Source organism: Scyliorhinus canicula, chromosome 4 (genome assembly GCF_902713615.1).
Source record: "Scyliorhinus canicula chromosome 4, sScyCan1.1, whole genome shotgun sequence".
NCBI lineage: Eukaryota > Metazoa > Chordata > Chondrichthyes > Carcharhiniformes > Scyliorhinidae > Scyliorhinus > Scyliorhinus canicula.
The window spans coordinates 77,335,661-77,362,825 of record NC_052149.1 but is presented as its reverse complement, the minus strand read 5'-3'; the positions used below and the strand labels follow the sequence as shown (position 1 = coordinate 77,362,825).

Sequence of the window (27,165 nt, the reverse complement as noted above, 5' to 3'; positions counted from 1 at the left end):
AGCGCAGGCGTTCTCTGCAGTCGACTCACTGGGTCCTAGTGGTGGAAAGGGCGCCAAGCTCCGCTGCCAAGTGAGTGAATTTACCGGAGCCCGGGACACCCAGACAGGCTGCGGCCGCCAGACCCGGGCCTGCTCCCGCTCAGAACAGTACCGGCAAGAAGCTCGGGAATCAATAAGGCCGGGTGAGAGTGAGTGAGGGAGGGAGAGCGAGCGAAAGGGGGTGTGCCTGGAGAGGAAGAGGGCGAAAGGGGTAGAGTGCCTGAGCGAAACGGGTGTGTGCGTGGGGGTGAGGGAGAGCAAAATGGGTGTGCATGGGGGAGAGGGTGGGGGATGCTTTGGAGAGGGGTAGGGGAACATTTTGGGGGCAGAGCAGGAGGGGAGGAGGTGTTTTGAGGCAGCGCAACTGGAGCGGGAGTGGAACGGGACTTAAAACAGGGGCTCGGGGCGGGGGAAAGGAGGGGGTCAGAATGAGGCAAGAACGGGTTTGAGGGGATGAGAGGGTGCGAAAGGGGGATGTGCCAGAGGGAGAGGGAGAGCGAATGGGGGGGGGGGGGGGGGGGTGAGAGCCTGAGGGAGAGCGAATGGGGGGGGGGGGTGAGAGCCTGAGGGAGAGCGAATGGGGGGGGGGGGGGAGAGCCTGAGGGAGAGCGAATGGGGGGGGGGGGGGGTGAGAGCCTGAGGGAGAGCGAATGGGGGGGGGGGTGAGAGCCTGAGGGAGAGCGAATGGGGGGGGGGGAGGGAGAGCGAATGGGGGGGGGGGGTGAGAGCCTGAGGGAGAGCGAATGGGGGGGGCGAGAGCCTGAGGGAGAGCGAATGGGGGGGGCGAGAGCCTGAGGGAGAGCAAACTGGTGGGGGGGGGGGGGGGGGAAGAGAGCCTGAGGGAGAGCGAACTGGTGGGGTGGGTGGGGGGGGGGGGGTGTGAGAGCCTGAGGGAGAGCGAACTGGTGGGGGGGGGAAGGGGAAGAGAGCCTGAGGGAGAGCGAACTGGTGGGGGGGGGGAAGGGGAAGAGAGCCTGAGGGAGAGCGAACTGGTGGGGGGGGGAAGGGGAAGAGAGCCTGAGGGAGAGCGAACTGGTGGGGGGGGGGGAAGAGAGCCTGAGGGAGAGCGAACTGGTGGGGGGGGGAAGAGAGCCGGAGGGAGAGCGAACTGGTGGGTGGGGGGGGGGGGGGGGGGGGGGAGAGCCAGAGGGAGAGCCTGAGGGAGAGCGAACGGGGAGGGAGAGCCTGAGGGAGAGCGAATGGGGGGGGGGGGTGGAGAGAGAGCCTGAGGGAGAGCGGATGGGGGGGGGGGGAGGGAGAGCGAACTGGTGGGGGGGGGGGGGAGAGAGCCTGAGGGAGAGCGAACTGGTGGGGGGGGGGGGGGGGAGAGAGCCTGAGGGAGAGCGAATGGGGGGGGAGGGAGAGCGAAGGGGGGGGGGGGGGAGGAGAGCCTGAGGGAGAGCGGATGGGGGGGGGGGGGAGTGAATGGGGGGGGAGGGAGCGCCTGAGGGAGAGCGAATGGGGGGGGGGGGGGAGAGCCTGAGGGAGAGCAAAATGTGGGGGGGGGGGGGAGAGAGCGAATGGGGGGGTGTGCCTGAGGGAGAGCGAATGGGGGGAGGGGGGGGGCCTGAGGGCGAGCGAATGGGGGGGTGCCTGAGGGCGAGCGAATGGGGGGGGGGGTGCCTGAGGGAGAGCGAATGGGGGGAGGGGGGAGCCAGAGGGAGAGCGAATGGGGGGGGGGGTGCCTGAGGGAGAGCAAATGGGGGGGGGTGCCTGAGGGAGAGCGAATGGGGGGGGGTGCCTGAGGGAGAGTGAATGGGGGCGGGGGGAGCGATGGGCGGGGGTGCCTGAGGGAGAGTGAATGGGGGGGGGGGGGAGCGATGGGCGGGGGTCCCTGAGGGAGAGTGAAGGGGGGGGGGGCCTGAGGGAGAGCGAATGGGGGGGGTGTCAGGTGTGAGAAGGGGCAAACGGGACAAGCAAGTGGGGGCTGGAGGTGTATGCAGATAAAAGGGGGCAAATGGTAGAGGGGGTGGGTGAGCGAGGGGGAAGAGGCGGGTGGACGGAGGGGAAACTGGGTGGGCAGGCGAGATGGAGAAATTGGAGGGAGAGCAGGTGAGGGCGATTAGGGAAGGAGGGTGGGCAGTTGACGGGAGGGGGAAATGAAAGGTGAGGATAGACGAGGGAGGGGGAAATGGAAGGGGTGGTTGGGTTAGTGAGAGGCGGAAACGGGGTGGTTGGGGGGCGAGGGGAATTGGAAAGTGAGATGGAAACGTGGGAGGGTTGGTGGGATAACGGGGAAGAGGGCGAGTTCATGAGAGGGGTGGGGAAGGGGAGGATCGACGGACGAGGTGGGGAAACGGGGAAGGGGAGAGTGGGTTCACCAGGGGTGGAAATGGGGGGAAGGATGATTGGAAAATTATCGCAGAAATTGTTTATTGTTGCAAAATTAAGCTTGATTGAATGACTATTCTAGGCTGCTGAATTGAAGATATTTAGATTAAATTTAGTCTTTTAAGAAGGTATGAGAAGGCATGCATGCCAAATACTTTATTCAGCTCATTTATGGAAGCGATTGTGCATCTTTTACTTACACATTCACGTGCAGAACTGCTGGGATCAATAACAAATGTGGACGGTAATTACATTGTCATAATGCCAATGACATCACAAACTAGCCTCAACTGACTCCTTGTAAAAAAAAAAATACTCTTCAACTGGATTTTTTTTTCAGTTGACATTCTATAAGCAAATTATTTGTTGGCTCTGGAAGTACTTGTGATTACAGCTGGCCATCACAGTCCTGTTTTGTTGTGTTACTGGTGATGGGTCCTACATGTTTGTCTACATGTTTGTCTACATGTCTGTTCATGCACAGCACGAGGTTGGATTCTGATACCTGTGTAAATTCAATAGATGTACATTCGGTTGACAAGATGTTTCTGTAATTTTAAATTTGCATTGGTTTCATAAGACAACTGAGTAGAGATTTCTAACTTTTTCAACAGGAATACACCTCATCATTTGCTAAATCCATGTATAATTTAACACCTGCTGGACTACAGCTGTCAACTGTCTTATTTCAATCCACAAAGTTACTGTTTCTCTTCACTAGTAAATAGGATGCCAGGCCTTGTGCAGAATGAGAGTAATGGAAGGGGGAGCCCTACCAAAAGGAAACGACTTTCGCTTAAGTTCTTTCAGAAAAAAGAAGCTAAACGGGCACTGGATTTTACTGACAAGCAAGAAAATGAACAAAGCCCTCCAGAGCCAAAAAAGATGGATAAGTATGTTGCACATTTAATCAATACAATAAATTCCAAATCTATGATCACATTGTTCTAATATGTATTTTTAGTAATATATTGGACAATTGAGGTACATTACTTGTAGGACGAGGAACTGCATAAAAATGCTTTCTGGCATTGTTCAATGCAGGATGCTATTTTTATTTAAGACTGCATATTCTGGGGCGGCACGATGGTGCAGTGCTTAGCACTGCTGCCTACAGCGCTGAGGACCCGCCTGGAGTTTGCACATTCTCCCCCTGTCTGTATGGGTTTCACCTCCACAACACAAAGATGTGCAGGTTAGGTGGATTGGCAACGCTAAATTGCCCCTCAATTGGGGGAAAAAAAATTGGGTACATTAAATTTAAAAAAAATACTGCATATTCCTGCTGCTTTATTAGAGGAAGTATGGACGAAGTAATATTTTTCCATTGTTGGTGCTTGTACTGGATGGAAGTCAGTGTTATTGACATTCTGATTTTTAGATCTTACGAGACTAAACTAAATGGAGGATATTTGGAAAGAAGGTTGTGGTGTAGATAAGACGGGTGTGTGGCAAATCTAGAGGAACAAATAGATACCATCATGTCTGTCTAATGTTACAACATAATTAGAACAAACCATTATAACATTAGGCATGCAAAAACAATAGGAAGCTTTCCTCAATACACACTTCCAAACTATTTTGAAGCCATTTGCTAGTTTCCATTGCATGTGCTGCAATTGCAGCAACCTGTCTCAAACTACTCTCTGACATTTAAAAAAAAATGTAAATTTAGAGTACCCAATTATTTTTTCCAATTTAGCATGGCCAATCCACCTACCCTGCACATCTTTGGGTTGTGGGGGTGAGACCCATGCAGACACGGAGAGAATGTGCAAACTCCACACGGACAGTGACCCCAGACTGGGCTTGAACCCGAGTCCTCGGCGCCATGAGGCAGCAGTGCTAACCATCATGACGCCCCTCTCTGACACTTAATGCAACCTGCAATGCACACCTGGTGATGTCTGGCAAAAATTGAAGAAACAATTTCTTGTGATTCCATTTGAAGATAAAGCATTTGAAATTAAAACGGTTACAGATTTATCTACTGTCTATTGTACAAATTGTTGGTGCTTCAAATACAATATGATATTTGATCTTTTGATAATCAGGACCTTCAATTTGTGTAACATAGGATCATGTGCAAATTGAAACGTGTAACATAATGCATAACTATGCAAAATCTGATGAAGGTGGAAAAGTGAATACAGTGGAGGAATGTGCAAGGAGAATCAATACCTCTCATCTAGTTGCATGACAGACTGCAGCTGAGGACCTGGGTTCAATCCTGGCCCTGGGTCACTGTCTGTTTGGAGTTTGTACATTCGGCCCGTGTCTGCGTGAGTTTCACCCCACACAACCCAAAGATGTGCAGGGTAGGTGGACCGATCACGCTGAATTGCCCCTTAATTGGGGAAAGAGAATTGGATTGTCCAAATTTATTAAAAAGATATAGTTGCATGATTGGCTGGAATTCCACCAGGACCCAAATGAGCTCCTGGCAGTTGCTGAGCTGCTGTCAATTATGTTCGGTACCCTGAAAAGGGTGTTCGAGCAGAAATGGAAAGATAACAAATCTATATTGTGGCCTTTTCACAAGGTTGCTTTATAAGTGGTCAAAGGAAGTGAAAGAAAGAAAGTATTATGGACAAAATGTAAACTGACATAAAGTTTCCTTCCCTATCAACCAAATATTTTCCTGACAAAAATGCATCTGGGATGAGTAAAGCTCTGCGGTAGGATTTTTTTGTTTGCTGAAACTCTTTGGTATATATATTTTGTCTGCCCAAAGCAACTCCTGTAAGGAGTTGTCTTTTATAAACAGGCAATCAAATAATAAATATAGGGAATTATTCCACATCTAAGTTGCATAATTTCCCTTGATGTAGAAGATTTTAAAATATTTTACACTACCGTGCCAAATCTCACAGGCTAGCTTCTGACTGGCACTGAGTGCATAATGGGTAATAGATGTAAATTTATTTACCTGACTTCCACCCAAACAGAGCATTTTGATTTGCCAATTTATGATTATCATGTTAATTTTTTACTTTCCCCTAATACTGTCTGTCTCTTGCACCGTATACCTGGTTGTCATGCCTGTGTCCCTTTTTGGTTCGGAGTAATTTATTTCACTGGTTTGAATTATTTTTATTTACTATATCATGATTTTATGATCAAAAATTGCAAGTCTTGGGCAGCACAGTGGTGCAGTGGTTAGCACTGCTGCCTCATGGAGTTTGGACCCGGGTTTGATCCAGCCCCAGGTCACTGTCCGTGTGAAGTTTGCACATTCTCCCCGTGATTGCGTGGGTCTCACTTCCACAACCCAAAGATGTGCAGGCTAGATGGATTGGCCATGCTAAATTGCCCCTTAATTGGGGAAAAAATGAATTGGGTACTTTAAATTGTAAAAAAACATTGCAAGGTCTTTTGAAACTACTCCAAATTACTGATTATTGTACTGGCATTTCTTTTGCCCCAACCCATCCCTAAAATAGATGTGATAAAGTTGTTTCTGGAGCCCTATTGATATCTTCTGCAGTTGGATATGAAAAGAGGGAAGAGCTTCTACCTTTTGTGGGTCTGAACAACCTGGGAAATACATGTTACCTCAATAGTGTACTTCAGGTAAAGTAGACTGATCTTGGAGGTAGTGTTAATTCCTTAAATTGTGTTCACTAGTGTATATATAATCCAATTACAATTTTCTGATTTTGTAACATAAATTTGGGAGCATCTACTCTTAAATACACTAATCAGTTGGTGCTTTTTTAAATTTACACTTTGTAAAGTTGCTTGTTCACTTAGATTGATTTGCCTCAAGCAAAACATTTAATTCCCTTAGATATTATTAGACATTGAGACATTAATACAATTACACATGGACATGTACACGCTTCAATTTCTCCATTGATCCAAATTTTCATTTTCTTAAGCGTACTAACTGAAGAACAGGAAAAGACATCCTAGATCAATTCAGTTTGCAATCATTTATAACGTGTGGGCTGTCCCAACTTCTCTGTGTAAGGCATTATAATCCATGGGTATGAATATGCCTACAGTGAGTTTTACTGCTGCTTCCAACATGATATTTACTTCTGTTTACATTCTTCCACTCAGTTATTTTTCCTGCATGCATCTCATTGTTTTTCTTGGGATCCTGTACAGAAAATGGCTGTCACATTTACTTCCATAAATTACTGCATTCCATTGCTCGAACGTGTTGAGATAGTTCTGAGAAATGTAATGCGGTAGTAGTGGTGCTTCTATTTCCTCCTTTCCCGGAGTAAGTGTGCACAAATAGCGAAACAATTGCAATTCAGCCAGAAAGAAGAGCTGCGTGAGGGACTCATAAGATACACCTGTTTTGGGTAACAAGTAAGCTAAGAATCTTCATTACCTTTTATCAAATCTTTGGATTACTGCTAAATAGGTTTCAATTTAAAAAAAATTATGATGACGTTTATTGTGCTTCCATTTTCGCTATTCTCGATCATTTGCTTACAACCAGCAAAAAAAATAAATCAACTTTTTAAGTCATGATAGATTTTCCCCATCGGACAATGAAATAATAACAAAGAGGGAAGCACTTTAAACTAATCCCAAAGGAAATTAAGGGGGACCTAGAAAAAATCATAACAGAGCATGTTGTTAAGAGTTTGGCATAGTTATTGTCAGCTGTGGCTCAATTGGTAGCATTCTTACCTCTTGAAAGATCCTACAGCATTATTTTTAAAAATAAGAACAGGGCCCTAGCCAATATTTCTTCCTCAATATCACTTTAAAATAAACACTGATGTTTGTGAGACCTTTCTATGTACAAACTTGTTGCTGCTTTTCTTAGATGACAACAGTGACTACGTTTCAAAAACCTGTTGGGATCTCCTGTGATTGTGAAAGTTGTCAAATAAATGAAAATATTTCTTTTAATAGCTTATTTTAAATTAGATAGTTGATTTAATGAATAGCATTTTGGGATTATGGAATTTACACTAGGTTGTTAATGGTAAAAGACTTTGACAACAGATTTGATGTATTTAGCTCATACTTGACAAATCTATGCTGAAATTGTGGTTATGTGTAGGTTTGTGCTATGGTCACATTTTGTTAAAATACAACTTGTTTAATGACCAGGTATTGTACTATTGCCCTGGATTTAAAACTGGGATGAAATTCGTGTATGACATAATCGCCAAGAAACAAGAGATACTGAAGTGTGAGGAGGATCCCAAAAAAGACCAGGTAATTGGGAATGAAAAGACACTTGCAAATGATCATGAGATATTATGCATTTCCTTGATTAGTCAGATATTTTGATTTTCTGCAGCTTCTATAAGTCCACTTGTAATAAATGTATTTCCAGTATTTTATTTTTGAAATAATAACTTACTGATATATGGTTCTCCTGCCATGAGTAGCCGCCTTGTATCTCATTCAAATGGCTCTTCATGTGTTGTATTGCCAATTGATCATGGAGGGCACTGCAGCTGACGATAACTTTTCTTTTGCCAACATATAGTGGACAAGAGGAGAAAATTTAGTTGATTTCCTCTCTCGCTCTCTCTCTCTCTCTCTCTCTCTCTCTCAGGATCAATGAAGCCATTTGAAATATTCAGGCAAATTTCAACCAACATGGCAAAAATGGGGTTCTTTCTTCCGACCTGTGACTTAGCAACACATCACATTGAGTGGTATCTATACCCACAGAGCAGTGGTAGAAACAACATAAAGACGGTTTTCAGCAAAGTCTGGTTGCAGGTCAGAAGATTGGAAAGAATATAAAGGACAGCAAATAATGACAAAAAGATGAATAGGGAGGGAAAAATTAGTATAAGTTGAGCATCCCTTATCCAAAATTCTGAAAACGAGGTCCATACTTTTTTTGAGTGCCATTGTGACGTCATGAGCCCTCGGTGCCACGCAGGTCACAGCATTCGTGCAGGTCGCAACGTGCCACATACAGTTAAGATCGTGAGGGGTCTTGACCAGGTGGATGTGGAGAGGGAGGGAGAATCTAGAATTGGAGGTCACTGTTTAAAAATAAGTGGTTGTTAATTTTAGTCAGAGATGAGAAGTATTTTTTCTCTGAGGGTCTTGAGTTTTCTTTCTCAAAAGGCAAGGTCTTTGAATATTTTAAAGTCAGAGCTTGATAAGAGGATGATAGATTATCGGGAGCAGGCAAGAATGTGAGATTACAATCAGATTAGCCATGATCTAATTGAATGGCGGAGCAAGCTCGAGTGGCCTACTCCTCCAAATTTGTATGCTCTTAAACAGTTCTAGCCACATAACTGATGATACTTGCATTATTTTGAAGAAAAGTACTTTTAAACAAAGAATTACTGGCGAGGAACACTTAGTCCTATTCAAATGTATCCTGACAGTTTCTGCTTTTGACAGATTTTACCTAACTGAAATTTGAAGTATAATATTGATCTGTGAATGCTTCTCTATGGTAGGACATATTAAATGGTCAAGAGGAATTGCCAATCTGTTTAGAGCTGATATGCAACTTGCAAAGCTTGATTGTATCGATGGAACAGTTACAATCCAGCTATCTTCTGAATGCAGAAAATTACTCTGAGGGCGAGCTTGCTACTCAGCCGAAGAGACTAATGAGTACACTGAAGTAAGTATTAAAATGCATATTAGAAACAATATTTAGTGTTTAAAAATCTAGACATTAGGTCTTGCTGTTAATCCTGTTTAAGGCACTTCTGAACAAAACACATGTATTGAATGTTTATTGTGAACAGAAAGATCAGACTCTGGATAAGCCTCTTCATTCTTGAATGCTTTGTCCTAATATCAGATTCCCAACCAAGGGAACTAGAGATTGTAGAACATTTATTCAACCAGAGATTTTCTTAACCTTGGTAAGGTAGATTTTGCTGCACATTGCTATTGCAATAAAAGTCCTCTGAAGGGATTAATCTTGTCTGAAAAGTTGTTTTATATTTTGCTTTTTCCTCCCTTTTTATGTCACTTCTCCTATACTGCATCCTGGCTTCTTGGGCAGTGGCAGCAATTTAATCACAGCAAATTACTACGATGTTGGATTCTGAAACCAAAAGAGAAAATGCTGGAAAATCTCAGCAGTTCTGGCAGCATCTGTAGGGAGAGGAAAGAGCTAACGTTTCGAGTCCAGATGACCCTAAAGATGCTGCCAGACCTGCTGAGATTTTCCCACAACAATGTAATAACCCATTCTTCATCTTTGAACTCTAAAATGTCAGTTTGGCCGCTTCTGATATCCTAAATGCACTTAAAGCAGAAGATACTCAATGTTGATCATGAATAGGAATTGTAGTTCCTCCTTTTTTCTTCATACTGGTAATGCCTGGGACATTGTTGTACACAGCTGCTGCAACTGAGAAGGAGTAACTCAGCCCAGATCAGGAATTGAACTCGGGCTCTTCCCAACCTATATAAACTGAACTACGGGTTATGTTGATACACTGCAGAATCTTATTTAACGTAAAGGTATTATATAAATAGCAAAGATGTTATTAACCCAGAATCATACCTCAACGTTCTGGGTTGAAATAATATTCTGGGATACGTTTTCTATCTTTGAAAATTGTTTTAAAAAATAATTTCTTTATCCTCTATGCTTGGCCCTAATAAACATGTATATTTGCACACCAGCTGAAACTGCCATATTTATACTATTTCCAAGGCTGGACACTGAAGTGTGATCAACTCTTGTTTCAGTTATGGCATTGAAATTTCACATTTGAGCACTCTATAGTACCCAGACATGGAAATTAGCATGAGAGAGGCCAGTAGTTGTGTAGTTAACTTTTTATTTGCCTTTTCCGCAATAACAACCCTTCTCCTTAAATGATTTCTGAAGCCTGACTCTTTACTGGGGTTCTTTATCAAAGTTACTATAATCTATAAGTGTATGTAGGCTGCTCAATCACCCAGTTATTACAGCCATGCCCGATTCTGCCCAAAAAGGGTTAGAATGCAATCATAGGATTTACACGGCAGAAGGAGGCCATTCGGCCCAGCGAGTCTGCATCGGCCCTTGGAAAGAACTCTCTACTTAAACCCACGCCTCCACTCTATCCCAGCAACCCAGCCTCACCTTTTGGACACTTAAGGGGCAATTTAGTCTGGCCAAGCCACCTAATCTGCACATCTTTGGACTGTGGGAGGAAACCAGAAGTTTCCAACTAACCAAGGTACTATTGTGATCATCCTGGCACCCTAGCTGAGATCAGGAAATCACCATGGATCAGAAATTGAGCCAAATCAACTAAAATTTCTCCTGTCCTTCGTATTTTTATTTTTTGCTGAAACTTTAATTTTTTGTATATTATTAATAGAATTTTAAAAATCTTGTTTTAGTCAGATTATCAACTATTTTATTGTAGCATTACACATGTGTACTTTTCTGTGACATTTCTCACAGCAAAAACATGTATCCTTTTAACTCTCTTTTCTCTCTTCGCTGTAATTCTGTTGTGTTCTATCAGATTCGCTCTCAAATTTTCACGCTGAGCCTCCTCATCAGTTGGCTTCCAATGTCTCTCTTTGCACTAGTCACACACACCAGTAAATACTGATATCCATCTTTTACCTTTTTAAGCTATTGTATGGGAGGGATTGACTGAGAAATGCTAAAGGGTAGGGAGTTGAGGTTGATGAGTGCAAGGCCAGGAGTTTCCCAGTTTGGTCCGGGGTATGCAAGAATTTGGGGTTAAGGCAGAGAAGATACATCTGGGAAATGGGAAGTAAGAGTGTGGTAATATAGGAATAGTCAGTGAACAGCCAAGAAAAACTTGGCAGGTGAGTTGGAACTAAGTATTGTTTCCATCATCCAAAGTCATTTTGAGTCTCCTACCAAGCTGGTTTTCTCCTCCGCTGATTCACAACCATATTGTTGCGTAATTCGTTTCATTACTTAAATAGTGTAATGATGGCTGGAAATTCAGTTAAGATATCGCGACTCCAAAAAGACATAAAAGATGGGTCTGCTCAACCCAAACCACAAAGCTAGCATGGTAAAAGCTTTGTCCTCCGCTAAATCGAGGATCAAGAGGTATGTTTAAAGTTTAATTTTAAAAATGAGGGGATGAATATTGGGAGCAATTTATATATTTTTTTAAATGTGCATTTATGGACTTTGCCTGTTATCAATGGCTGTAATCTTCCCAGAAACAGGCGTTGGCTTGATGTAATGCAATATCCCTTTGCAATGCTATTAATTTGGATCACATGGCTAGTGTGATCAAGTAGTTGGGCTACATGGTATTTTAACTACTTGCATAAATAATTCTGTTGCAGAACAAATAAAATGAAATTATGTTTGAATGGAATAATATTTAAACTGTCCATTTGTATTTTAGAGAGTTGAATCCAATGTATGATGGCTACCTACAGCATGATGCACAAGAAGTGTTGCAGTGCATTTTGGGATACATCCTGGAAGCTTGTCAGCTGTTAAAGAAAAGTGCGCCTGTTGAAGAAAATGCAGACCCTGAAATAACTATGGAGAAGAAAACAAACAGGCCGACAGAAATTTCTTGCTCCGATAACTTGATAATTGGAAATGATGCTGTGAAAACCCACCATGAAGCACCTGATCTGGAGAAAGAGGAAATGCTGAAGAAAAAGAAAAATGGGAAAAGAAAAAGTGATACACAAGCTGGCAACGCCATGAAAAAATCGAAATTGCCCAAGGATCTGAGAAAAACAGATGAGAAACGGCAAACAAGACAGACCAGAAAATCTTCTGGGGACGCTATTGAACAAGAACCTGATATTGATGCGAAGTGTGTATCTGAAAATAGTACCGTGCGCTCAGTTGCTCCTAAAAAAACAGAACTTGGGTTAAGGTGGCTGAAACCTACAGTGAAGCAACCAAGCATACTTTCAAAATTTTGTAGTCTTGGCAAGCTCACATCAAATCGGGGCATAAAAGAACCAAGAAAAGATGATGAAGCAAATGGAAATCAGCCAAGGCGTCCAGAAGTGGCAAATGGGAACAGCTCAGCAGAACACTACTGTTCTGCATCAGGCGGCAAGACCAATTGTGCTACAGAAACCACCAATGAGAAAAATGGAAGCACGTGTGAAATTGAAGACCAGAGCACAAGGAAAGCAGGTCAGTGAGCAAAAAGGTTTCAGTAAGTTTTCTTTTGAGCTAAAGTTGATGCAGCAAAGTAGGATTCATTCAATACCTCAACTAAAGTCTCTGAAGTCTAAATTTCAGCAGAATACAGGAAAAAAAACTTTTCCAATAAATATTCTTAGTGCCGTGCAATTATGCTCAGTGATTCTGTCTAGTTTTAACACCTATGGAGCTAGAAAAGGTCAAATAAGAAAGAGCCTGGGGAAGAGAAAGGAAAAAAAATCTAAGAGGTAAGAAAGATGGTCTGATATATTAAAAAATAATCATGGGACCCCGTGAGGTTGATGTTGAGATATTATCCAAAAAACAGAGAAACTGAAGATATTATTTAGGCTAAAGGTGATAAATATAAAATAAGTCTAGGTTTAATTAAATCCCTAGTGACAGGGTTGGATAAAGATGAAATGTTGCCATATTGACATTTACCATGTCTATCTGAATTGAAATATGACCGTAAGGTGACATTGTATTATTGAGTCTGGTCAATTTTCATATAAAATCCCATTTATTCCCCTGTTTACATAGCTCAAACTGACTTACAGACTACAGTTACTTATACTCACAGGAAAAATAGCAATGCATTACTTTTGCCAGAAATTACATGAATAAATTATAGTACTGACTATAACATTGTTAGAACAATCAAAGAAAATATATTCTTGAGACACCAAAGACAGTAAATTTGAATTTGTCATTCCTAATATGCTAATGTGTGTTGTTTGGTTAACAATTTTATTCCTGCTTTTTTAACACCTGAAACATGACAGATTGATTTGGTTACATAGAATTACATAGAATTTACAGTGCAGAAGGAGGCCATTCGGCCCATCAAGTCTGCACCGGCTCCTGGAAAGAGCACCCTACCCAAGGTTAACACCTCCACCCTATCCTCATAACCCAGTAACCCCACACAACACTAAGGGCAATTTATCATGGCCAATCCACCTAACCTGCACATCTTTGGACTGTGGGAGGAAACCGGAGCACCCGGAGGAAACCCACGCACACACGGGGAGGATGTGCAGACTCCGCACAGACAGTGACCCAAGCCGGAATCGAACCTGGGACCCTGGAGCTGTGAAGCGATTGTGCTATCCACAATGCTACCGTGCTGCCCACTGTGATGTTACTGGAACAATATCTAATTTATTTGGTTAGTTAGGTCCAAATATTTTTTAATTTACCAATTGGGACTAGTAACGGTTGTTGCTCCTACTTCTGTATGGATAGTGAGGAAAGTAAGTGGCTTTTGCAGAAATATGGTTAAGAAAAAATGACAACAGTCTAAAATGCTTTTGGGGCAGCATGTGGTGCAGTGGTTAGCACCGCTGCCTCACGGCACAGAGGACCTGGGTTCGATCCCGGCCCCGGATCACTGTCCGGGTGGAATTTGCACATTCTCCCCGGGTCTGCGTGGGTCTCACTTTCCCCCCCACCCCCTGTCCAAAAAATGGATGCTTCATCATCTTTTCTTGGTTCTTTTATCCCCCGATTTAATGTGAGTTTGCCAAGACTACAAAATTTTGAAAGTATGCTTGGTTGCTTCACTGTAGGTTTCAGCCACCTGAACCCAAGTTCTGTTTTTTTATGAGCAACTGAGCGCACAGTATTATTTTCTGATGGCTAAATTGCTCCTTAATTTGGAAAATAAAGAATTGGATACTCTAAATTTATTTTAAAAAATAAAATAAAAAATAAGTAATGCTTCAACTGAAATAGATTGTTTATTTTTGTTCATTATTATGGTAACAATCCTGACTTTTGAGCTGTCGTATTACTTAAATTTTCAACTAACACTGATATTAATATGATCCTTCATGCCAGAAACAATTATTTCTCATTCTGTTTCTAGCTAAACTATTATTATTTATCCACCTCTGTTATTAGCAATAGAAGCTGAACTTGTCTTTCCCCCAGAAATGCAGTATGTTACTTACCAGGTTGAGTGAAATGTTGTTTTGTGCCCCGAGAATGTATTGGTCCATTTTGAGTTTCAGGATCGTTGAGTCGTTGTTTTATTCATAGCTTTCAGGTCATGCAACATTGAACAAAAATCATAAAGTAGGACTTAAGACCGCAACGAGAGATATAGTTTGTCAGGTAGAAACTCCATTCACTGCATTGAATACTGAAACTTCAACCTAGTTTTGGGAGCTGATTTATTGCCTGACTGCAGCATGAACCACCTGATTTAAAGTGTTTTCATGTTCTGGTCTTAGGCTACCCTGATTGATTGATTGATGCAGGATTTGGGACTTGAAAAGAAAACTAGTTTTTTTGTTGCTTACTGCGAAAGTTAATGTCTGTTTGTCTTCCCTTTGTCTTTCATACTCACTCACTTCATTGATTATTTCTATTTCTTTGACTTTCATAACTTTTAAATTTTCTTTCTGTTTTCTACTTTTGCTCCAGTCTACTTCTCCATTCTCTCTAAGCAATCCATGTAATTTAAGTACAACTGAAGAATCCCTTGCATTGTTCTTTGCCTCCACTTTCTGTATACCCAGAAGACCAGCTCCGTTTTCTAAATCGGCCTCCAGTAGAAAAGCAGAGACAAAGAACAAGGTAAATGCACTAGAATCCTTGTGGCCTTACACTAACTCATACCTGTTAAACATACCTAGTCTTTTTTTTCTCCCCTCCTATGCCACAGAGACCCAAAGCTTGAATTATCTGGTAGCTCCTGAAGTGGTTGCCTCGCCCCGGGTATTTCCTGTCATTAATGGTCCCTATTATTCATTCCGCCTTAGCAGACAAACTTCTGCTTGCAGGTATTAGTTTCAAAACATAAAACAAGGAGACTTTAGACATCCCAGTAAGAGTGAAGTATCCCCTTTCTGTAACATGTAGAAATATGGGGCATTTTAAACAAATCATAGTACAGAGCTTGAGTATTGAATGTTGAAGGTTTTTGTGTCTCACCCATCAGGATACTTTGCAAGAATACCAGTACAAGAAGAAAACAACAATTTATACTCCGAGAAGAGAATGTTGATTGGTTGACAAGTGGACTCTGTTGGAGGCATTGCTGTGGCGAATTCACCAGTTGCTGGTGGTTGACAGATAACTGCCAAGCATCACTGAAATTTAAACCAGCCAGCTTGACGCTGATTACTTAAGGATTGCCAATGGGGGATTAGTCAGTGAATGAGTGTCACTTATTTTGTTTACCTGTGTGTACATGTTCCTTCTGTCTGCAAAGAACAGGGCCTTGTGTGTTAATATATGTGGCTTCCAATACATGCAAATGGACCACAATCGAGTATTGTCCGCACCTTGCCCTTTGGGAACTGTGGCTGGGACATGCTAATTGACATGTTCTGCCAGTCTTCGGGATGTCTGGCCTATACGTTGTGATGAATAGCATCATGATGGCACTGAAATTCATATACATTACTCACTTGTGTGACAGGATGTCTTTTTGTCTTGACGGTAGCGTTCTGTTAGTGGCAAATAGCACTTGTGCTGCCACTGCATAGTAGCAGCTGTGAAACAGCTAGCTTCACATATTTCTCAAATTCCTGAGCTAACCTGCCCTTCCAGGGTAATCTGAAGTAGACCGGGTACTTTTCAGGGCCAAAGCTTATGGCCAGGTCTGTTCATGAGTTTGTGTAATGTACATTGTGAAATGATCTGATCCGGGTAGCCATTACCACACAGGATTCCTTTGATGGCCCTATTTCAGCATCAAGCTTAGGCAGCATTTGTTAAATAATCCTCGATGTAAGAATTATGCTGACAACCAATTTAAGGATGTTGGTTGGGATCGCAGTGTAGCACATTTGTGTACTGGAAGCTACATATATCAATACACAGGACCCTGTTCTTTGCAGACAGAAAGAGCATGTTCACACATTGCGCGTGTTTCTTCTGAACAAAATTAAGTGGCATCCATTCATTACCCACGGCAATGGCATGATCAGTTAATGTCAAGCTGCACGGTTTAAATTGCAAACGATGCTTGGCAGTTATCTGTCAAATCACCATGAACTAGTGCATTCTCCACTGCAATAGCGCTACCAATCAGAGTCCACTTGCCAACCGATCCACATGCTCTTATTGTATAGTTTGATGTTTTTCCCCTTATACTGGTATTGTTGTGAAATGTTCTGATTACAATGCAAAAAACATAGACATCCCTTTTTGCAGCAATACTCAAATTGTAATTTAATTTAAATGATCATGGCTTTTTACACTAGCATTATTCCAATAGTAACAACCTCTTCTGGTTTGTTTAGAGTTGTCTGGGTTTGAGTTGATGGATGGAATGTTCCAAGGACAGTTAGTTTTGAGAACACGGTGTTTGGAGTGCGAGTGTTACTCTGAACGGAGAGAGAATTTCCAGGATATCAGCGTACCTGTTCAAGAAAACGACCCAAAGGAAGGAGATGGCTCCGAGAGTAAGTAATTAACTACAAACATACATAAGAACACTGAGCAGGATTAAGCCATTCTATTTATAAGATCATGGCTGATCTAGTAAGTCTAAATCTGTACCCCCAATAACCTTTCACTCCCTTGCTTACTAAGAATCTTTGCACCTCTGCCTTAAAAATATTCAATGACGGCTTCCACAACTTTTTGAGGAAGAGTTGCAAAGAATAACGACCCTCTGAGTGAAGAAATTTCACCTCGTGTCCGTTTTTAGTCGGTGGCCCCTAGTTCTAAGTTCGCCCACAAAAAGAAACACCCTCTCCACAAACAACCTATCGAGCCCCTCTCTGCCAGGATCTTGTATGTTTCACTCAAATCGCCTCTTATTCTCCTACGGTCCAGTGGATACGGATCTAGCCTGTCCAACCTTTCTTCCTGAGACAACCCACCCATTCCAGGTATTATTCTGGTAAACCTTCTTTGAAGTACTTCCAATGGATTTGCATCCTTCCTTTAAATATGGCAACCAATACTGTTGTACACTGTACTCCAGATGTGGTCTCGCGTGCTCTGTGTAACTGAGGCAAGATCTCTACTTTTATGTACAATTCCTCTCCTAATAAAGGATAGCATTCTTGATTACATTCTGCTCTAATGTTTTGTGACTCGCTCACCAGAGCACGTAAATCCCTCTGCACCTCTGCATTTCTATGAAGTAACACTGCTTTTTTAATCTTCCTGATGAAGTGAACAACTTTACACTTTCCCACATTATACTCCATCTGCCGTATTTCTGACCACAACCTATCTATATCCATCTGCAAACTTTGTCTTCACATCATACTTTCCTACCTTTCTTTGTGTCACCTGCAAATTTAGCTATCATGCTTAACACCATTTTAAATCATCCTTTGTTGTTTTTTATATTCTGTACAATCCTGACCGTCCACCTATCTTTGCATAATTATGTGCTCTTCCTTTAAGTTTGATGTTACCGTTAACCTTTCTAGTTCACTACAGATGGTGTGTCTGTCTTGGACTCTTTCTTACTCGTTAGAATGCATCTATTCTGTGTATTCTGAAATATGCCCTTAAATATCTGCAACTACATCTCTATTGACCTATCCCGTAACCTAATTTGTCAATTCAGCTTTCATGCCCCCAAGGTCTTGAACCCACTCATCTCTCCCTCAAACTATGTAAAATTCAATCATATTATGATTGCTGCTACCTAGGGTCATCTTCACTGAGGTTATTAATAAATCCCATCTCATTGCACGATACCAGGTCTAGTATAGTTTGTTCTCTAGTTGGAGCCAGACGTGCTGTTCTAAGAAACTATCCCAGAAAGGATCTGTGAAATCCTCATCTAAGCTACCGTTGCCCATCTGACTTTCCCAGTCTATATGTAGATTATCATCTCCCATGATTATTGTCATGCCTTTTTGACAAGCTCCCATGATCTCTTCCATTATGCTCCACCATACCATGTGGTTATTAGAGGATCTGTACAGGACTCCCACAGGTGACTTCTTGCCGTTACCATTTCTCAATTCCACCCAAACAATTTCCACATCCTAGTTTCTTGAACATCCCTCTCTATATTGTTCTGATACTGTAATTTACTAACGGAGCCATACCTCCTCACTTCTTTCTGTCCTTCCTAAATGCCTTGGACTCTTTAATATTCAGTTCCCAATCTGTCCTCCTGCAACTATGTCTCTGCAATGGCTATCAAATCATACTTATTTATTTATGTGTGAGCTCTCAGTTTGTCTGTTTTGGTTTGAATGCTTTGTGCATTCAGATACAGTGCTTAGTTTCATCATTTTCTTTTTGTAATCTCGTCCCGTCTGTTGATTTACTGTTGGAATTGCACTCTATACCACCTTGTCATGATATGTTTTTCATTTCCTGTAATACCTTTCTCATTTGCCTTGTCTCTGCTCTTTGAATTACCACATCTTCCCAGATTTGATCCCTTACTCCCACTTAAAACCCTCTCTACTGTGCTAGTTATGCGGCTCGCCAGATCACTGGTCCCAACATGGTTCAGCTGTTCCAATGGTATAGATCTCATTTGCCCCGGTACTGCTGCCAGTCAGCATGAACCGGAATCCACTTCACTCACACCTATGTTTGAATCGCGCATTAATCTCCCTAATTTGATTTATCCTATGCCAATTTGCACATGGCTCAGGTAATAATCCAGAGATTGTGACCTTTGAGGTTCTGCTTCTTAATTTGGTGCCAAGCTCCTTATCTTGACTTTGCAGAATCTCCTCCTTCGTCCAGCCTATGTCATTGGTACCTACATTTAAAAAAACTGTTTTTTGTTTTACAGGATGTGGGTGTCGCAGGTTAGGCCAGCATTTATTGCCCATCCCTAGTTGCCCTTCAGAAGTGGTGATGAGTTGCCACCTTGAACCGCTGCAGTCCCTAAGGTGTAGGTATATCCACAGGGAGTTCCAGGATTTTGCCCCAGCGACAGTGAAGGAATGGTGGTATATTTCCAAGTCGGGGTCAATGAGTGACTTGGAAGGGAACCTCCAGGTAGTGGGGTTCCCCGGTATCTGCTGCTCTTGTCCTAGATGGTAGTGGTTGTGGGTTTTGAAGGTGCTGCCGAAGGAACTGTAGTGAGTTCCTGCAGTGCATCTTGTAGATGGTACACACGGCTACCACTGTTCGTTGGTGGAGAGATTGAATGTTTGTGGAAAGGGTAGCAATCAAGTGGGTTATTTTGTCTTGTCTCGACGGTGTTGAGTGTTGTTGGAGCTGCACTCACCCAGGCAAGTGGAGAGTATTCCATTACACTCCTGAATGTGCCTTGTAGATGGTGGACAGGCTTTTGAGGATTGGTGGTAGTCAGGAGGTGAGTGACTCGCCATGGGATTCCTAGCCTCTGACCTGCTCTGATCAATGCTAACCCCCAAGATGTTGATTGTGGATTCTGCGATGGTAATACATTGAATGCCAAGGGGTGATGGTTAGATTCTCTCTTGTCGGTGATGGCTATTGCCTGGTATTTGTGTGACACAAATGTAACTTGCCACTAGTCAACCTAAGCCTGGAGATTGTACAGGTGTTGCTGCATTTGGATATGGACTGCTTTGTTACCTGAGGAGTCGCGAATGGTGCTGAACATTGTGCAGTCATCTGCAAACATCCCCACTTCTGACCTTATGGCGGAAGGAAGTTCATTGATGAAGCAGCTGAAGATGGTTGGGCCTAGGACACTACCCTGAGGAATTCCTGCAGTGATGTCCTGGAGTTGAGATGATTGACCTCCAACCACCACACCATCTTCCTTGTGCCATGTATGACTAACCAGTGGTGAGTTTCCTCCCCTAATTCCATTGATTCCAGTTTAGCTAGGACTCCTTGATGCCATACTCGGTCAAATGCTGCTTTGATGCCACGGGCAGTTATTCTCATCTCACCTCCAGCATTCAGATCTTTTGTCCATGTCTGAACTAATGCTATAATGAGGTCAGGAGCTGGGTGACCTTGGCGGAGCCCAAACTGAGCTTTCGTGAACAAGTTATTGTTGAGTAAGTGCCGCCTGATAGCACTGTTGATGACCCCTTCCATCATTTTGCTGATGATGAAGAGTAGGCTGATAGGGCAGTAATTGGCTGTGTTGGATTTGTCCTGTTTCTTGTGTACAGGGCACACCTGGGCAATTTTTCATATTGCCAGGGAGGTGCCAGCTTTGTAGCTACACTGGAACAGCTTGGTTAGGGGTGCAGCAAGTTCTGGAGCACAAGTCTTCAGTACTATTGTCAGGGCCCATAAACGTTGCAGTATCCCGTGCTTTCAGTCGTTCTTTGGGTGAAAACTGACATCTGTGATGCTGGAGACCTCTGCAGGAGACCAAGGTGGATCATCCACTCGGCACTTCTGGCTGAAGATTGTTGCTAATGCCTTGTCTTTTGCACATACGTGCTGGCTCCTCCATCATTGAGGATGGGGATATTTGTTGAGAAGTGAGTTGTTTACTTGCCCACCACCATTCACGGCTGGATGTGGCAGGACTGCAGAGTATAGATATGATGTGTCGGTTGTAGAATTGCTTAGCTCTGACTATTGTTGCTTGTGCTGTTGGGTACACAAGTAGTCCTGTGTTGTAGCTTCACCAGGTTGACACCATATTTTTAGATATGCCTGGTGTTGCTCCTGGCATGCTCTCCTGCACTCTTCAATGAACCAGGGTTAATCCCTTGGCTTGGTGGTAATAGTAGAGTAACCCGCATTTAACATTTTTTGGACACGAAGAGCAATTTATAATGGCCAATTAACCTAACCCGCACATCTTTGGACTGTGGGAGGAAACCCACGTAGACTCTGGGAGAACGTGCAGACTCCGCACAGTCAGTGACCCTGGAGCTGTGAAGCAACTGTGCTAACCATTGTGCTACTGTGCTGCCCATACAGTGCTTACAATAGTGATAACGTAGTTTCTAATATTACCAGTTACTAGGGCAGCACGGTGGCCAAGTGGTTAGCACAACCGCCTCACGGCGCTGAGGTCCCAGGTTCGATCCCGGCTCTGGGTCACTGTCTGTGTGGAGTTTGCACATTCTCCCCGTGTCTGCGTGGGTTTCGCCCCCACAACCCAAAATGTGCAGAGTAGGTGGATTGGCCACGCTAAATTGCCCCTTAATTGGAAAAAATAATTGGGTAATCTAAATTTATTAAAAAAAAAAAAAAAAAAATATTACCAGTTACTGATTTACCTGCTCCTTCTGCAGTACCAACTCCAATTCAATACTGGAGGCTGGAAAAAAAGCACTTCCTCCTCGCCTTCAGCAAACTCCCCATGCATTACTTCGTGTAAATATTATTTAAAGCATCTCTTCACTGCACTTCTCTTTCTCCCCCCCCCCCCCCCCCCCCCCCCCCTCCAATCCATCAAATTCCCTTTTGAACCAAATACAGTCATTCAGTCATGGTCTCGCTCAGGCCGAAGTCTCCCCTCACTGACCATGCGCCTTTTACTGATACAGTGAAGAATGATTCCTTTTGGGGTCAGTAAATTTTGAAGTGGAGCATGTAATTTTAATTCTGCGCTTAGGTGGGGATATTTCCTCCATAGCACTCCTGAAGTCAGCTCAACCTTCTGTTTTCTCTCCTTTCCCACTCTGTCAAGCTTGCAGAGCCTGAACCCTTTCCTTACAACTGAGCCCATGTCCCGGCGACGCCACCAATGGAGGAGGTCAGGAGCTTGTTCTCCATTCCCACCCCAGGTTAATTGCACTTAATCACCCAATCAATGGGCAATTAATCCAACCACCCTGCAATCCTGCTCCCAGATCTCTCACCCTCCTGCAGCCTAGGATTCTGGTAATAGTAACGACCCTGACATCAACACATGGCAGTGACTGGCCCAGAGTTCAGATGATGTAAAATCAGAAATGGTGATGTAAATCAGAAAAAAAGCCCTTAAAAATAAATGATCTGAAAGTAAATTGACTTTGAGCATGGTGTCTTAAGTGAGGACTTACTAGGGTGACTTTAAATTTTATGTCCCTTTTTATTTCAGTATCTCCAGAGCCAAAGATGGAAATAAAAACACTGAAATGGGCAATATCGCAGTTTGCTTCAGTCGAACGAATAGTTGGTGAAGACAAATATTTCTGTGAAAACTGTCACCATTACACAGAGGCTGAGCGTAGCCTGTTGTTTGACAAGATGCCAGAAGTTGTTACCATTCACTTGAAGTGTTTTGCAGCTTGTAGCTCTGAGTAAGTATGGAAATTAATATGGAACTGCTGAGTCATGTAGAATAGTAAACTTACTGGAGAAAATAATATTGCATGGCAAAGTTAAGATAATTTATTTAAAATGCCCAAAACATTAGTTACCCCTTTATGCACTGAAAACCTGAAGGAGTAATTTTCTATTATTACTTATCTTTAAGAATATGATTAATTGAAATGTTCACCTGTCAATAATATAGGGATAAAGCAAGAGAGTTCATAGGTCACATGTGAAATGGCTTTGCCAGCCTGGGCAGGATGAGCTCAATGGCAAAGTCATTCATGGTGGGCAGGGAACCAAACCAATTTGCATGTACAGTATTTACTGCTTCCAGCAATATCTTGCTATAAATGATGTATGAGTTTGCATTATTTAAAATACTGCAATTTACTGGAACATTATTATTAATCCCATTTCTGTCTGAACAGTTTTTATATAAAAAAGCTGTTTTTATCCTTGCTGCTCATGATCAGTTCTGTTAATTTATGGATTTCGTTTTAGGTTGGAGCCCTATGGCAATCTGTCAAAAGTGAATACTCCTTTACTGACTCCTCTTCAGCTTTCTCTTGAAGAATGGAGCACAAGAGAGACCAGTGACTGCTATGAACTGTTTGCTGTAGTCATGCACAATGGGGTGAGCATTAGTAGTGGTCATTACACGGCCTATGTAAAAATGACACATTTTGGCAGCCAGGCGATGCCCAAAGAAGAATCTACAGTGAATTGTGCATATGGTGTGAAACAGGAACCACTCGGTGAGGAAGAGACCAAAAACTTAGTTTGTCCACAAGAATATGACGATGGAGAGATATCGGTTAAACTGAAGGGAAACTTCCAAGCAGCAGCAACTGGTAAGACTACAAAGAAGAATGCAGAAAGTGTTGGACTTCTTGGTGGACAAAAAAGTATGTCCAGTTTTGACCTCCATGTCCCCAAGGGCAAAAATGATCCTGAAAAACCTGGGAGTAGATTAAAAGAAAATGCGAAATCTGACGATATCGTAAAAGAAAAACATAGCAATTCCATTAAAGACCAAAGTTCTTGCAACAACCAACAGGGAGTGTCTGAAACTTGGAGTAACATCCCAGAAAAGGTTTCTCAAAGCTGTAGTCTGCACGAGTATGAAGGAAAATGGATGCTGTTTGATGATGCTGAGGTGAAGCTTACAGATGAGCAAGATTTTCTCAGTTCACTTTCTCCATCAACCTCTTGCACATCAACCCCATACCTGTTGTTTTACAAAAAAATGTCAAACGCGTAAAAGAGGCACCTTTCAAGAAATTGATATAAATAACTTTACCACGGAACGTTTTCTTTCACTGCTTGTATATTTAATATAGAGCACTGTAAAACCTTGCAGCCTTTGTGTGATTTGCTAGTCTAAGCTGTCTGAACCACTAATCACACACACCTAAAACATTCTGATAAAACATTTAAAAGCACATTTAGATGCAATTTTGTTTAATCAAATAATGGTTCTTGCCAATCTACAGCAGGGGTTTGACTTTAAAACTGTCCATCTCTGTTTAAATTTTCAAAGGCAATGCCAAGTTCTGTAAAACACCTCACCACACTTGTCCACGATGCCCTACAACCAGCAGTAAAATGTACGGAATATGTTAGAAAGTTGCAACCATTTCCGATAGGCTCATACCATTTCAGGGACAAGGTTCCCAGTGTCTGTTGGTGCTGCCCTCTACAGATCAGTCAAAATTAGTGCACAGCAAGCAAGTATTCTAATCCTCTGGTGCAGTTGATTAGCAAAATTGGGTGTGGTTTGAGACCACTGAGCTGAAATAACTTTTGGGAGTGGAGGTGGTTAATTTTTGTGGTTAGCTCAAGTGTGAAACAATGTCACCAACAGCATGGGTTCAAGCTCAGTACTAACTGTTAGATTGAGACCCGACTCCTCACTTTGTCCCGCACTTGCTGAGTGCTGCCCCTCAAGCTTTGTGTCCGACGGTCATTTCGGTTCGAATATCAGCAAAGCTGTACAAGAAAATCACAGGTTTCCTTTTCTTGGCAGTGTAAATATAAAATAAAGTAATTTTGTATAAAAGTTTAATTGTATAACTTTTAGTATGTAGTTTCTAAGATAATCTGGAAACCTGGCTTACAAATTCACCCCTCTAATTTGTAAATTCAATTATATCAAAAGTTGTACATAAGACCAATGGGGTATAATTTTCTTAACCTTTACCTGAAATTCAATTTGTACAGCACAACGGTATACTACCTGCCGTAGGTCATTATTTTTCAGTAGGTACATCTTCTGCACACTGCTAGATTTGAGGCAGGCTTGATCACTCTTCCAATGTGGCATTAACAACCCAAAGAGCAATCCTGCAGAGTTGAAAGGCAACCGACAAGTTGTTGATCAGCTGTTTATTTTGACTAAAAGCAAATAAGCCATCTTACCAGTGGCATATTTCCATTTTTTGTTTCACTGGTTCATTTTCTTTGAATTGTGGGATTTCAATAGGGGAGAAATTCAGTATGTTGTCATTCTAAAGTTTTTGACTGGGTGCACTATGCAACCTATTATTAATGTTGGATGGTGTCAAAAATGAGTTCATGCTCTTTGTATTTTTTTTCCAATTTTATTGTAAATTGGGACTTTTCAATAAACCATGACTCCAAACCCTCTGTGCTGCATTTTGTTATAAATAATCCTTTTGTCTTTCTGTTGACTCCTTGCAGTTCCTCAAGCTGAGACAGCAGCCATTAGTATGGAGCCTGAAACTGTTATCCACTTCCCTAACAGTTATCAGGGTAATATGGTTAGCAGACAGATTTTCCTGGGTCCAACTGCTGTTAATTAGCTCATTTCAATTGAGGCTGCAGTGGGTTAGGAAATCATAGAATCCCTCAAGTGTAGAAATTGGGAGCACCCGGAGGAAATCCACATAGTCACAGGGAGAATTCAAATTCCACTCACCCAAGGCCAGGTTGAACCCAGCTCCCTGGTACTGGGAGGCAGTCAGCAGTGCTAATCACAGCCCTGCCCTAAGAAAGAGACCATTCAGCCCATTGTGTCAGCACCGATCTTCTGAAAGAGCACCCTACCTGGATCCACTCCGCTGTCCTATCCCCCTAACCTGGGCACTAAGGGGCAATTTAGCATTGCCAATTGTCATGTGAGAGTACCTTTAAGAAATGGCGCAGCTCATATTACTGAAGTGATGTCAGAGGGTGGGGGTAGCTGAGTTGAGCTCACTTCTGCTTTTTGGGAGTTTTAGTTTTGAGGAAAAGAGCTTGGGTGTGTCTGTATTTGCAGTGAGCTGGATCTGCGGTGATCTCTGCCAGGAAAGGCTATCTCTGAATCATTTGGCTGATTTAAACTCAAATGTCTTTAACCTGATGTGTTTCTGTTTAAAGGTGTTAAGTCTTTTGGAGGTTTGAAGGAACATGTTGAGGGATTATTTAGTGTTGTATTATTTTCGGGGTTATCTTTGAAGTAAGGGGCGGTAAGTGATCCAATGTTTATTTAAAAAGGTTACGTTGAATTCATGGAATAAACATTGTTTTGTGTTTAAAAACCCATGTGTCCATAATTGTAATACCACACCTGAAGACCAAGCCATGTGCTTCAAAAGCAACAATACATTAAAGGGAGAGATTGGTTGAACTCCATGATACATTTTGGGGTTCTGAAAACGCCGCTCCCATAACACAATCCACCTATGCTGCACATCTTTGGACTGTGCGAGCAAACCCACGGTGAGAAAGTACAAACTCCACAGTCACCCAAGGCCAGAATTGAACCCAGGTCCCTGGCGGGCAGCAGTGTGCCACCCTGTATATTAACAATCTCCTGCAATTAAGGTTAGGATGGACGTATAACACAATGGTTTCCTCCTTTCTCATTTTATGACAAACCAAAATAATGTTTAGCATTACCATCATAGCTGTTGGTTGATAAGTGAAGTTTTTACTTAAAAACTGAAGATTGTATGGACCTAAACAGGTTTCATAGTTTAGTTCTTACCGCAAAGATGAACATGTTGAGTGAAATCAAGAAAAATACCACATTGAAATAATTTCAATATTTAATAGTACCTTTTTCAAAAAATAAAAATGAAATTATCAATGCCAATGACAAACTTTTCAAAGGAATCTTGTGCGAATCACTGATATAAATAGTATATCAGTTAATAGTAAATAACATTAAGAACTTTTAATACATAATGGTAGATAAATAGTAGCAGGCATGACTGATTAGTGAATTGCAACAGTTGTGACTGTTAGTGACAACACTAACTATTGAGACTGTGCAAGGAAATGTAACCTTGTGTGTTGGAATAATTACTAGTACCATGATGCAAGCCATTTATCCTCAACCTCTTCACTTAAAGAAATGTAGTGTATCAAAATTTGAGGTATGAACTTGTGTTTTGATGTCCATATTTGTTGCCTGGTGAAATGAATAGGTTTCTTTTTGCTGCTTTATCACATACAAGCATTGATAAGTGCCTAGTCCACCTTTTCAGATGTCCACTTTGCGAAGGCTCAATCTGCTAAAAGAATCTCTGTAAACACAACATATAGCAATTAATCAGTTTGCAATTATCAGT

At 42.4% G+C, this 27,165-nt stretch overlaps 2 protein-coding genes across 22 annotated transcripts in view; one reads left to right on the top strand and one right to left on the bottom strand.

Annotated features, from left to right (window-relative positions):
* usp1 (ubiquitin specific peptidase 1) lies at positions 1 to 25,234 on the top strand. 8 transcript variants are annotated; one of them, XM_038794526.1, is made up of 9 exons: positions 1 to 182; positions 3,092 to 3,263; positions 5,814 to 5,943; positions 7,450 to 7,557; positions 8,775 to 8,944; positions 11,673 to 12,430; positions 16,696 to 16,857; positions 22,374 to 22,575; positions 23,093 to 25,234. In XM_038794526.1, the coding sequence occupies exons 2-9, from the start codon at positions 3,100 to 3,102 to the stop codon at positions 23,850 to 23,852; spliced, it is 2,454 nt and encodes an 817-aa protein (XP_038650454.1). In that variant the 5' UTR covers positions 1 to 182; positions 3,092 to 3,099; the 3' UTR covers positions 23,853 to 25,234. The 8 variants fall into 8 exon arrangements, with proteins under 8 accessions (XP_038650454.1, XP_038650455.1, XP_038650456.1 ...); XM_038794528.1 differs by having other exon boundaries at positions 34 to 182; positions 2,985 to 3,263; XM_038794532.1 differs by having other exon boundaries at positions 41 to 182; positions 3,099 to 3,263.
* A 1,392-nt stretch (positions 25,235 to 26,626) lies between these two features.
* Positions 26,627 to 27,165, bottom strand: part of dock7 (dedicator of cytokinesis 7) — a 223,709-nt gene continuing 223,170 nt past the window's right edge. For all 14 annotated transcript variants that reach the window (XM_038794509.1, XM_038794510.1, XM_038794511.1 and 11 more), the window contains one exon: positions 26,627 to 27,120. In XM_038794509.1, coding sequence (XP_038650437.1) covers positions 27,078 to 27,120 — 43 coding nt within the window. In that variant the 3' untranslated portion in view covers positions 26,627 to 27,077. The remainder of the gene's footprint in view (positions 27,121 to 27,165) is intronic.

Excerpts from the sequence above, each read along its gene's own strand:
- usp1 (XM_038794526.1), top strand. The coding sequence starts at position 3,100 with ATGCCAGGCCTTGTGCAGAATGAGAGTAATGGAAGGGGGAGCCCTACC. Across the intron at positions 7,558-8,774 it reads AGGATCCCAAAAAAGACCAG|GACATATTAAATGGTCAAGA; the intron begins GTAATTGGGAAT and ends TCTCTATGGTAG. Across the intron at positions 16,858-22,373 it reads GGAAGGAGATGGCTCCGAGA|TATCTCCAGAGCCAAAGATG; the intron begins GTAAGTAATTAA and ends TTTTTATTTCAG.